The following is a 13,993-nucleotide window of genomic DNA, read 5'->3' on the forward strand; positions in this document are numbered from 1 at the left end:
GGAGATAGAAGAGAGGAGAAAAAAAAGAGAAAAAGAACTTTGAAAACATTTTACCATATTGATAAGTATTTGTCTCCTTTATCACTTGTAGTGTCTTTAAAAATTCTGCTACATGTAAATTACTAAAATAGTTTAATTATTATAATTGTATCTCAATTAATTAGCATTTAAAAACCATCATGGGACTAATTATCAATTCTAATTATTTCTGGAATTAATTACATCAATTCTTTTTAGATGGCGTTATTCCACCAATGTAAGATTAACTTTAATCTTATTTTAATTTATTTTTTATCTTTTTCTAATTTTTAGGATTAGAGAGACAGGAAAAGGTAAACATTAAGCTAAACTAACATTATATAAAATTAATATACATGGGTGAAAACGGACAATATCATACAAATATGTATATAATATATAATTTATACTTAATTTATTACTTGAACTGTTTACAATATAACTTATCAAAGGCTAAAGATAGCTGAGAATAATAATTTTCTTATCTATTTACATCTATGAAGTAATTCTTGAAAAATACATCATCTATCTACTTCATCATTCTATCGTTCAAAAGCTGTTAAAGAAGAGAAAATGTATACATATAATTTAAATTTGGTGTTGATTCTCCTGCGAACATTTTTTGTAACGAAAATGTTATTTATATTACATGTGATCGTATGCGGTGTGCGCGTTTCGCATACGAGTGCATATATACTGCGTACGCGTGGTGGTCGCGTGTCCGCGTGGCAAAACTTATCCCAATACGATGAATTAATACGATTATTTGGAATCGTATCCATTTTCTAAATTGTTTAATTGCTTTCAAACCGTATGTCCGTTTTTCGCGATGCCCTCCAATGATCGCGCATTCATTCAGAATTACAAATCCTAGAGGATAAAAATGGAAAAATACTTTATCAGGGAAATATGATAGATATATCGCATATCAAAATGCAAACTTTTTATTTGCGATGCTTTTAAGATATACATAACTTTCTCATATTTTATTACAACATTTTTGTTATACTGTAATATTTTATGTACGATAACAATTATTTTATTACACATATTTTTTATTTTACATTAATTAATTTATTTTATTAATTTATTTTACATTAATTTCATTCGCGAGTAAGCGAATTTTGTTTATATAAAGCTTGTTTTGAATATTTTTTTTAGAAAAAAAACCTTTCTTGTTTTAATTAAGATTTGATTCATAATAATATTTTTATATATAAAGTTCTTGAGATATAGTACGGAACTTCCAAGGAGATTTCTAAAAAAAGAATTTTTAATTATTGTAAAATAAAAAATTTTTATCCGAGAAATCTCTCTTTCTACCTAAAATCTAGAAATCTAAAACTTTTTAAAAAATGGAATTGCAATAGCTCATATTATACTCCAGCTCAATAATTCATTCTGTTGAAAATGTATTTGAACATGATATTGTTTGCTTTCGAGTCAGTTTTATAATCAGGTCTTTTTATTCAGCATAGAGTTAAGCTTTATCGGAAAAATTTGTTAATCAAATGCTTGAATGGTCTGCTTGGTCGTAATCTTCGCACCAAGATTTCGCAGCAAATTCAAAATCAAGTACGAATAACGAATGAATTGCATAATAAATCAAAAGATATGAGCAGCATAAACATTTGAAAACAATTGTTTTCAATCCATTCTTTTATTGATAATAATCATTTGTGAAATGATTCTATAATAATATACTTGAATGAAGATAGCGAACATTATTAAAAGATCATTCAGTACTTCGATCTTGTAGTTCTTAGAACTGTTTACTTCGATATGATTAATGAACAAGCAATTATTTAATTTCCACTATTTAAAATGAAATTAGTTCAATGACCGAACAGACCCAATTAAATTGATTTGTCATCATTTTCAACAATTTGATAGAATTCTTTGAACACAGTATTATTTTATTTTATTATTACTATTATTATTATTACTTAAAGTGCACATAGCATACTATACATTACACTGTACTTACACTGTACTTCCAATAATATGTTGTTATAAAAGCATTTCTATTAAAACTATTTTATTATGTGTTAAAGGAGAAATTCATTGAAATGAACTTCCAAAATGCGGCGCGCACGCGATAATAAATGGTTATTAATCTATTTATCTGTATGTAATTGTTGTACGCTTGAGAGAGTCACACCTCGTTTTTTTCTAACGTATTATATTACATTGAGATGTATCATAATAATCTTATAATTAATTTAATTAATACATTGAAATTTTTTTTATTAACGCATTTAAAACTTCTACTCTTTCAAAGGCTTAATTAAAATAGAATTAATTTTATTCGTAAAATATAAAAATTTATTACTATGTTTCTACAAATTTTGGACAATTTTAAATCTGAAGCTTTGCTGACTTTATCGTTGTTAATGTTAGAAAATGATTTTAATATTAAAAAGTTAATATATTATATATTAAAGTGTATATATATATATATATATATATATAAATATAAATATTTGTTCTTCTAACATTATAAAATTTTTTTGATGCATTATATAAAATTAAAATTTTCTATAAAAAAAAATATTATGCAATGTATTAATCGTACGTATATATAATTAGGAAATATTAGGAAATATTAGGATAATGATATTTTATTGTATATACTCTTATTTGTTTACTATATAAATAACATACGTATATATCAATATATATATATATATGTGTGAACAAAAAAATTGTTAATAATAATACTTAATTGAAATTAATCAAAGCTTATTTTACATATAATGAGTATTATGATCTATGTCCTGGAAATCGATTATTAAATGGCAATAATATTTTTATTGTCTCGGGAACGTAGGTTATCACAAAGTTTTTAATGATCTCTACTTCGAATATACTCATTCTTCATGATGTTCTGCAAAATTTTCCATACTTTTATCAGCAACCATTGTTATTATATTTGAAGTAAGAAGATTTCTTGAGCTGTTCTTGGATTCTGGCAAAAGTTTATGCAAGAATAGAGTGTATGTGCGTGTGCGTGTGTGTGTGCGTATGCGTGTGCGTGTGCGTGTGCGTGTGCGTGTGTGCGTGCGTGCGTGCGTGCGTGCGTGCGTGTGTGTGTGTGTGTGTGTGTGTGTGTGGTGTGTGTGTGTGTGTGTGTGTGTGTGTGTGTGTGTGTGTGTTGTGTGAGTATGTATTTTCTGTCGAATATGTAACAAACATGTTAATGTACAGTAACTACCAAATGATAAAATTGTCAGCAACAAAATACATCATAGTCTAAGATATCAACATGTACAATAGTGGAAAGCAACCATAACTGATAATAGCGCACTTAATCAGTAAACATTTTTCGGTAATAATTAAAACAATTGACACACCGTGAATTATTATACTGAAAGAAATTCTTTTGTGTTATTGCATAGTATGAGAATATAATCTTTTAAACTGAATAATAACACAATTGTAATAAATAAATTTATTATTAAAAATAGTATTTATCTAAAAAAATTTTTGAAAATTTTTGCTATAATAGATTTTTATAATTAATTTTAAGTAACTTGGTACATATTATGTATTATATTACGTAAGTCTTACAATTTGATTACTTCCAAGAAAAAAATATACTTGAATTAATGATATTTTATATAAAATTATTATTTATATGATATTTTATATAAAAATTGAAATTAAATTTATATATAAACAGCCTTAAGTAAATATTTCGGAATACTTTGTTAAAATAAATTTTAAAAGTATATTATAATTATATATACAATGCACATAATAATTCTATATGTTTTAAAGATTGATGAAAAATAAAATTGTAATAAGTATTGTAATAAGTATAACATACACTGAATTAAAATAATATTATTTAAAACCTTAATCTTTTGCATGATTTTTATATTTAACAATATTTATAAAAATTATCAAAAAATAAAAGAAATTACTCTTAATTCATAAAATTTATTTTTACTATTATTTATTTTACAGATTTGCGTCGTTTTTGGGGTCACATCTGCGTGAAAATTTTTATCAATTCTTTTTGGCAGTTATTACGATTTATATTACACAAGATATATATATAAGAAAAATCAAGGCAGTACACCATGGCTCATTCTGGCCGAATTACGCCGATCCGGATCGAAAAGTGGACACTGCAACGCGTCTCAATTCCAGATTGCTCGTCCGTGAGCTCTTTGGAAGAAGATTCCAGATCAACTGAATCCGAGGATATGTCTATCAGCCCAGATACGTCCTGCCACTCAAGCGCGGACACGGACAAGAATTTTGATCTCGATAAGGATTTTCGCGAAAAACTAAAATATGAAGACATAATCGAAAAGATCGAAAATTTGCGGCTTGCGCGCAACAAAGATGCCAATGAGAACGTCGGCAGAACGCGCCAAATCAGCAACGAAAACGTGGATAACCTGGAGTATCAAAACAGCTGCAAATCAGGATGTCATACTGATAACGAGGATATAAACAACAACGAGGATAACATTACGAGTGATGACAATAAAGGCTACTTGCCACTTAACATATGCGACGACAAGAAACGATGCCATCCTTTGTACGATGGGAATTCCCTGGACGACGATTCGGAGTCCGAACAGGCGAGACAGCAGGAGCAGGATGATTCTGACGATTCCGATCTAATTCAACGGGGACCAGTCAAGCCCAATTTTCAATCCCCTCGAGCATTATCCTATCCTTACTCCATGATGACCTGGCTACAAATGACGCGTGCAAACGACGGCACAGATGCCGCCTACGCGGTAGACTACGACAAAACTGCCGAGCAAATCTTAAGGAACAAGGATTACAGCGAGAAACTGAATCCTTGCTTAGATCAGTTATCGGATTCGAGTCGAAATCAGACGTTGATCGGAGCGATGAATTTGGGGATGGAATCCAATTGGATCGAAGAGAATAACAAAGATATTTTCCGTAATGGAGATTCTAACAATGATGTAAGTTTTGTTAAATTACGTTTTATACCAATGATAATGTTCTTATAAAATTATACATTTTTTTTTTTAAATTGTATCGCACATTAAATGTGGCGACTTAATTGAAGCGCATTTTTGTAGATAGATTTGCACAAAAGTTGCACTAAAGAGAGTATATAAAAAAAAGATATTTTTAATATATCAATCTACTTTTTATATATTAATAATAAACATTTGACGGCAATCATATTGTATATAAAATACTATTTGAATGCACTGAATATTTCAAACAGTTGAAAAATAATTAGGCATACTATTTTAATTTCCTCGGTTCATCTGCACGAGAAAAAAAACTTTTAATTCTATTTCATTAAAAAAAAATTTATTAAATTTCAATAAATATTTGTTTCAATAATACTAACGAAATATTTACTTAATGTAAACATATTTATTTGATTTAAGCATAACTTTTTTATTTTGAGTAAATACTTATTTGAAAGTGCATCAGTTCATTGCACATGATGAATAAAGGAAATTAATTAAAAATTATAAATGATTTTGCCTATACATATATTGATTATTATATTACAAAATTATTTTAATTATGATATATAATAATTATTTTAATATAATTATATGTTATATAATTATTCCTCGATAAAAGAAAATTTGAAATGAGTGTCGATGACCAAAACTATTAGCGTTAACAATACGACGCAAAAGAGTTCTCCCGCTTTATAAAAACCGATTTAATCGTATTTCAGACCGCGGCACTTCCCTCCATAGTTGTCGACGATCCGGGAGAAGAGTCCTTGATGGACATCCTGTCGCATGGCGGTTTTCAAGCCGCATTGCTCTCAGATGCCGGCAGTCACTCGATTCCTTCGCCAGGCGCGAAAACCTGGTCCGATTCTCCAGCGAGTAGCTACAACTACGTCGTCTCGAGGTCGAACAGTCGGGCGTCGAGTCGCGCCCAATCACCGGGTTCCGCTACGAACTTGGAATCACCGCAGATGCACGTCAACGTCATCGGCAGTCCGCTCGGCTCACCGCAGGTAAGTCCGCAATAATCTGCATAAATGTATGAGGAGCGCGCATAAGTAGCGCTTCGACGAAACCCGCATGTCTAGAATAAGTAAAACAAGGCGTTGAAGTCTTACGCGAGCGATTGCAGTTTATCACACTTCAAAAAAATGTGTAATATTACACACGCCATCCACGTAAAGATTTAAACTGAATTGCAGATTAAATACGACCGCAAATTAAAATACAGCGCAGTTCGTCTATTTTATCACTGTAGGTCAGATTTTCCGATTTTTTTCTAAAATGAATACACTATGATTGCACACTTTTATAAATCTTTTTATACGTTGAATATTACTTATTTTGTCTATTATATCAATTTACTTATTTGATATTAATTTTCTTTATATTAATTGTGAGAATTGTCAGAATTTATATTTTGAATAACACACATACATGTAAAAATAAAAGAATACACATACACACACACACACACACACACACACACAAAACTTGTAATAACAGGTTTAAATATTTAAAACTGAGTTTACCCAACATACCACATTGTTTCACTCATAAAACACCTATTATCATGTTTGACGAGTCTCATAAAATATTCAAATAGCTACCTGACAGCTAGTATAAGTTTATGTAGCGGTTGCCACTTACTCCTCCGTGACTAAGTACAAATACGAAACGAATTCTCGGCAGATGATTCAGTTAATCGGACACCTTCCTTCGCAGGTTGCATCGACATATCGTGTGCCGCAAACGTTATCCTCCTCATCCTCGTCCAACCAATCTTACAGCGACGTATCCAGCCCGAATTATCAGACATCCCTTAATTATCAGACTGAGGAACAGCTTGGCGAATCACTTTCCGGTTGGAAAGGTATCTACGAGTCTTCGGGAACGATAGTCAATAGCAGTGATACAATCGACTGCGCGTTGCTCCAACTCGTAGAGCAGGTCATAGAAGAGGACAAGCAAGGGAAAACATTGAAGGAGCCGCAGGTTGTTTCGAATACCTCTTGCTTCTCATCGGCCTATAACGACCGGTGTGCATCCGTGCAAACATTGGGGAGTGATGTGAATCCTGTATCGCGCGAATGTCCTGGGAGCGGCATGCGAAGCGAAAAGCTGGAGGTTTGTTTGGGTATACCCAACACGGACCCCATCCAAGTTGGGGATCTGCCCATCAATAGCGATCTCGTATCGGTTTACGCGAGCAAGGGGAACACCGGAGGATGTGCATTTGTGAATCGCGCGGTGAACGGTCACGCTACAAACATGGAACCAAGGTTCTATGAATCGCACGCGAAGAACAACCAGGTCGACACGTCAGTTGTGTTGCAGCACGATGCGAATACTCTGCACGAACTCGGACTGACCGATGAGACATCCGTGAAGACATCTGAACCGAACTTAAGGACGTCACAGAAGGAGTACACGATTTTCCATGCCGCCGGTGGAGAAAAGAGATATGATCAGCCACCATCCACGTTTGTACCCAGCGATTATCAAATACCAACGATGGTCTCCTCGTTTGTACCCAATCCACAGAGGTAAACTTAAAATGATTGTGAGGAAAATATAAAAATAAAGTAAACGAGCGAGAGAGATGACAGTAGTTCGAAATAAATTGTATAAACTAAGTCTGAACCTAAATCGATATTCAAAGTTTTTCGTGAAATTGGAAAAAAAATGATATATCTTTTTCAAAACAAAGCTTCTCTTTCCTCGAAGACAAAATTAGTTTCAGTGTTTATGATTCTAGATATGTTTTAATCACGTGATGCTTGCAAATGTAAAAAAAAGAAACATATGTTCTCTATTTCCACGAAGTTATGTAATCAAAATTGATGGCAGATATCGCAACGAAACGGATGATAACGAGAAATGTTGCGATAAATCAGCCGTTTAAGTTAAGTCAATGGCATATTTATGTTTCCGGTATCTTTAAGCAATTAGAAAATACGAATCTAAGTATAAATCAAATGTAGCAATCCCATGCGTGTTAAAACATGTTTTTTAAATAAATTTAATTTCTCAATATAATTTTAATTTGCGCAAATAAACTGCTTTTTAAATCAAGTTATAAAAGTTTTGAATACTGTCATTTTTCTATGCACTCCTCGTGTTAAAATAATACAGCTTTCGCACGAATGAGTGATAAGAAGTGTGGTTAACGACCCCAATTGCCACGACAGGAACTTGAATCGAGGTATAGTACCGTGGCCTTCGTTAAACTTACCGTCTGTAAGAGCAAGTGAGAGGCTGAAGGAAGGATTACATCCTAAGGAAGTGGAAAGAGCCATGAGTAATCTGCTGAAAAAGTCCATAGAGGAACTAGCAGCCACAGATGAGGATGGTGACACGTAAGTAACTCGTTCTATTTTATTAATAATATTAAATGAACTTGTTTTGCTTTGAATTTAATAGACGAGTATAAAAAAAGTGTACATTATATCGCATATAAATAAATACATTAACTGATGCTGCTAAATCTTATTTTGATGTAGCAATATTGTTAATATAATAAAAACTAATTAATGTCGAACTTTTGAAAAGGAGAAATAGCAATAAAAACTGTTTCTCTTTTCTCAAATTTCCCTTTTTATCTCTTTTATGCTAAAATATTTGCGTATAATAGAGCACTAATGTGCCTGGTGGGCAACCCAGAGGAATTAACAAAGAAAAAAGCTTATTTGGTGCCATTGGTCGAAAGATTGGGCAACTTGCCGAATGCTCTATCAATGGTGAATAATCGCAACGAGGATGCTTTGTACTTGGCCGCTATGAATTGTCCGGAAATGCCGTATGTCACCGGATATCTAGCTGCTGCAATGATACAGAAAGGGATCGATATTAACCAAACATTATATCATATGCGCGTAAGTTTTCTTATGATTCTTCTACGTGGTCGTTTTTGTACAATTTATTAAGGCACTCTAATATAATAATTGGTCACGCGTTTGCATTTTAATTAAATATATATTACATTCGTGGACAAATCTTTAAACGAAATAATTCCTATTATATAGAAAAGATTCTCTCTTATTTCAGCGAATTATTCGTTAATAAATACATTTCTGAATGACTAATTGCAACTCATGTAATCGCTGAATATTTACACGACATATGATGATCGCTTTGAAACAAGTACAAGCATATAATCATGGTTAAACAAGAGACATTAAAGATAATTTCATACGGACAATTTTTTTTATCGTCATTTCTATTATTTCAGGGCGACACGCTGATACATTCAGTTGTAGCACGCGGCGATTCTCACGGGGAGGTCTTGGCGGAACTGTTAACATTGAAAACGGTGCAAGGAAATCCCGTGTTCGATTTATCGAGGTGTAATTATGATGGTTAGTTAAACAGGAATGAGATTAAGAAACATGAAATTGGACAGAAATCCGATACAAGAATAAAAATACGTATGCATTTCAGGGAGAACCGCTCTTCACATCGCAGTTGAATCGCACGATCCTTTCGGACGAGGCGTCAAGTCCTTGGGCATAACGGATCTTCTCTTGAAAAATGGAGCAAATATCAAAATCAAAGAAAGCAAATGCGGCGATACTGCTTTACATATGGCAGCCTCATTGAGTTGCGATCCTGCACTCGTGAAGGTAATCCACCTGAGGGATTTTCCAGCTTCGCGCGTCAATTACCCATGAAATTGTGAAGTTATCCGTGTAATAATCGGTTCATTGGATAAAATGATATTTATACGGTCTGCAACGTATATCACTTCTTGGAATTAAAAAGAAATGCTACAAATATCGATATGAGAAACCTTGTGAGATTCTTAGAAAATAAGAAGAAGATATAATATCGAGAATAACAGCAAACATTGTTTTGAAACATTGAATAGTTTTTCAACTTTAAAATCCCAAGAGATTTTCCAAATTAATTCCAAATTAATTAATTAATTTAATTAAATTCTAATGCATGTAAATAGATTTATTTTCCAATTAATTTCAAATGAGTTTTAATTAATGAGCAATTTATAATTTAAATGCTATTAAGATGGCATATTGTTATTAAATATTGATAAAATAAATTTAATTATATAAAATATTCAAAATTTATAAAGATATATATCAAAATTTTATTAAAAGAAGAAGATTTAATTCTAAATTTGCTCAAAGATCTTATAGTTAGAAAAAAAATGCGCATCTTCTGAAACATATTGCGTGATAATTCGAATGTTTTGTGATTAAACATGAACTGCTCACTCATTTCTTATCTCTTTTTTTCATGTCTCGACTAGTGGATAAAATCGATAGAAAGATCCACCAATCAGAGATGGCTATAGAAAGTAAGAAGTTGAAAGCAAGAAGTAATTGATCCATTCACTCTTATTCACCCAGAATTCCGCGCGATAATCTTTGACATGCAGTCGACAGTGTTATCAATTTGATTACAAATAACAAAACAAGTTATATTAGGCGTTAATAAAATCAATTTTGACACGTTTTTCTCAACCACATTTAGATATTATATAACACGTAAGATAATTGTCTCTTTTTTGAAAGGAGTTGCAACATCCGCCGTTGTTTTTCATTTTATCCTGTATTTAATGATATTCCATACAGAAAGTTATCTCTTTCTCTCTTATAAACACAATTTTTCTAACAAGATGTCGCACTCAGTTTCTTGTCCCGCAAAAATCAATGATTTCATCAAACAAACAAACAAGCTAATTATTTACAAACAGATAAAAAATAAAAGAGATGTAAGTATGTAGACAAAAGATATAATGTTTTTAAAAATAAATTGTAGATTAGGATAAATCCTTAACACACATTATTAAACACACTGGTGATTCATTTGATATGCAGTCTTCCTCTCAAGATTAAATTCTACTCATGACATTGTTGATTTCTATTTACGCAAATTATGCTGAAACTTTTCGCATTTTCGTAGGTATTGCTGCGCAAGGCTACTTCGAATGTTGTGAACGAGATCAACTACATGTATAACACACCGTTGCACATGGCCGCGGCGGTTTCGAGTAATGTAGACTTGGAAAAGCAGAAAGATGTCTGTCGACTTTTAATACAAGCTGGAGGCCAGACGAACATACAGAATCGGCAAGGAAAGACGCCGTTGGCGCTCGTATTGACAGAAAGAAAAGAAGCCATCAAGAGGATATTTTACAAAAAAGCGTGATAATGATAAAAGACATTGAAATAAATCCGATGATGGGTTTTATATAAGACTGATTTCTGCGGAAGTATTTAGGAACACTCCTTGATGGTTTCCACTCCATTTTGTGAACTGATTGCAATAGGACTCGCGACGTTCATCACGAGCAAACCTTCAAGACTATGACTCAAGCCAGCAAGGAGGATCAACAATACATACAATATTATTAATCGCATGAAATTATTAGGGAAATTGTAATCCCGAGTTGAGCGAGTCGTTAAGGAGAAAACGTAATTTACTAGAATCTTCGTATTTGTAATGTCTATTTAGCGTCAAACATGGATAATCTTTTTTTTAAACTAATTATTAATGTTTTTTAAACGGAAGAAATAAGATATATATATATATATATATATATATGTGTTAAATATATATTTATATTTAAAATTAATGTTTTTCATTTAATTTTTTTATTTTATTTTCAGAATGACATTTACTATTCTAATTGCAATCTAGTGATATGTATAATATAATTTTAATATAAAAAGAGACTATAAAATTAAATATAAAATCAGGTACATTTTACGTTAAATATGAAAATGTGCCTTAAGATATCTATGTCATATATTGCTATGTCTTTAAATTAAATTTGTACAGAGTAAGATAGTAAATACTAATACAATTAAATTATATAATTGTAGTAATGAGTAATTATTGCACTCAGTAATGTTTAAATAGCTAACAGAAGCGAATATTTTAATGTACCTCAGACCAAATACTTTCTAGAACTTAACATTACTCACGATAAATATCGATCAATTTCGCTTATTTGATTCATCATGACACTTTATTTCCTTCTCTTTTTCTGTTTTTACTCATGTGATAATACTTACTTGCATTCTCTCATGATTTACAGTTTAAGTGTACAAATCTGTTACTCAATTCAGTTGCTCAAAATGTTACTAAATCGCGACGTTAGCAAACCGGATTGTTCTATTATAATATTTACAGCGTCTTTCTTTGATTAACATATATGTACATATCATTTACTGATACTATTTTATGTAAATTAATAACATTTAAATATTAATTTTTAATACAAACATCGTGAAATATGTACATATTTTTAATACATCAAACGTCTACGTACAGTGTGAAGTTTACATTAAACCTTACTTGTTCCACGAATAGAGTTTTTCCAAAGTTTTTTTAGCTACTCGTTTGTAACATCAACAACAACGAGAAAAAAGTCTTTCATTTGAAAAATTTTCTCTATTGTATCGCGTTATTTAACATTTTTACTTGGAACGATCTGGAAAGAGCGAGGTGCTAGATCAGCCAGATGCAAAATCGTTACGTGGAACGATCGTAAATATTATTATGAGATTAATCTCGGCGCCAATCTTCTTGCCGCCGCGTGTATAGATAGATGTACTTCTTGATTGTGTATTTCCACGAATCGAAAAGCTAGGTACCATAAAAATCATCATGTTGTGCGTGGTGACTTCATACCAGTAAAACAGTACGGTGTGTTGCAGGAGTGTGTATGTGTGCGTGCATGGATACTCGAATTTTGTTCAACACTCATCGATAAAAGTGTGCTACATTAACATATATGTAAATCGTAAATATATTTTTATACACACAACTAGTGTGTGGCGCCTGGTATTTCCGTCTCTCCCGCATCGCGAACGATGTTGTAATCCTTTGTAATCTGAATGCTTCATGCGACATATCTTAATGCATATTAAAGTCCTTGTTCATTGATTTATAGCAGTGACAATTCGAACGTTTTGACCTGAGCGACAGAAATCGAAGACCTAGATATAAAAATAAAAACAGAATATTTATCTATTCTTGCAAAAAATATTTCATATATTATAAAAATTAAATGTATCAAAAATGTGTTTTATTTTTTAAAAAAAGATTGCATTTTTGAAATATTAATTTTTCGCTTAATTATATCGTACTTTTTTTATTCTACAAGAGAATAATAATTTAATCCAATAGTTTCACCACCTAATAGTCAATCCATCACTATCCTGGTGAAAATAAAAATCGGAGTGTAAACCAAATATAAAAGAAAAATGACAGAAGCATAGACAAAACTCTCAGAAAACAAAAATCGATACAAAAGAAAGCATTTTAAGAAGAAACAGCTTATCTTTTATGCCAATCATTTAAGCTTTCTTAGAATTTCATTTATGTTTGTGCCATTCTCCCCTTATATTTGGTTTATGTTCCATCCTTTATTTTCATCAAACTGTTTAGTAATTCGCTTAATATTGATTAACATGAATATTATTCTAGTCATTTTCAAGTAATGAATTATTAAATTTACAAAGACAAGGATTGCTCAATTTCTCATCTTGATCCATCATGATTTTTTTTCCTTGTATTTCCATCGCGCATGTATAATCGCTTAATACGGGGAATCATAGATATTGCAAATTAGTACAAACTAACTAATTTGTAATTTAATTTGCTGTTGCATAATGGTTCTGACAAGCATATCAATTAGAAATTTTTCACTATCCTGTAACAATCATATACTATATTATATATCCAAAAGCAAAACAACAAGTCAACGGTTAACGTCAAAATGACATTACATTGAATCGGAAATGATTAAAAAATAATTTTTAATGATCATTTTGGAATCATTTTGACATCATAATGACTTGTTGTTCTGTTTGAGTGGGATTTTATATATATATATATATATATATATATATATATATAGAGAGAGAGAGAGAGAGAGAGAGAGAGAGAGAGAGAGAGAGAGAGAGAGTATATATATAATATATAATATATTATATTATATTATTATACTTACTTTACGTTAGTTAGTTAGTATA

General features: G+C 31.3%; 1 protein-coding gene across 1 annotated transcript; it reads left to right on the plus strand.

Annotated features, from left to right (window-relative positions):
- The first annotated feature begins 4,103 nt into the window (after positions 1–4,103).
- LOC105623480 lies at positions 4,104–11,159 on the plus strand. The gene is made up of 8 exons (XM_012204874.1): positions 4,104–4,970; positions 5,714–6,004; positions 6,717–7,537; positions 8,183–8,350; positions 8,626–8,866; positions 9,223–9,349; positions 9,432–9,613; positions 10,914–11,159. Exons 1-8 carry the CDS (start codon positions 4,104–4,106, stop codon positions 11,157–11,159), a joined length of 2,943 nt encoding a protein of 980 aa, XP_012060264.1.
- The last annotated feature ends 2,834 nt before the right edge of the window (positions 11,160–13,993 follow it).

Source organism: Atta cephalotes (assembly GCF_000143395.1).
Source record: "Atta cephalotes unplaced genomic scaffold scaffold00058, whole genome shotgun sequence".
NCBI lineage: Eukaryota > Metazoa > Arthropoda > Insecta > Hymenoptera > Formicidae > Atta > Atta cephalotes.

What these genes read in the sequence shown, in the direction of transcription:
- LOC105623480 (XM_012204874.1), top strand. Translation starts at nt 4,104, where the DNA reads ATGGCTCATTCTGGCCGAATTACGCCGATCCGGATCGAAAAGTGGACA. An exon ending in ATGGAGATTCTAACAATGAT is followed by an intron (nt 4,971 to 5,713) that starts GTAAGTTTTGTT and finishes ATCGTATTTCAG; the next exon opens with ACCGCGGCACTTCCCTCCAT. An exon ending in GTCCGCTCGGCTCACCGCAG is followed by an intron (nt 6,005 to 6,716) that starts GTAAGTCCGCAA and finishes CTTCCTTCGCAG; the next exon opens with GTTGCATCGACATATCGTGT.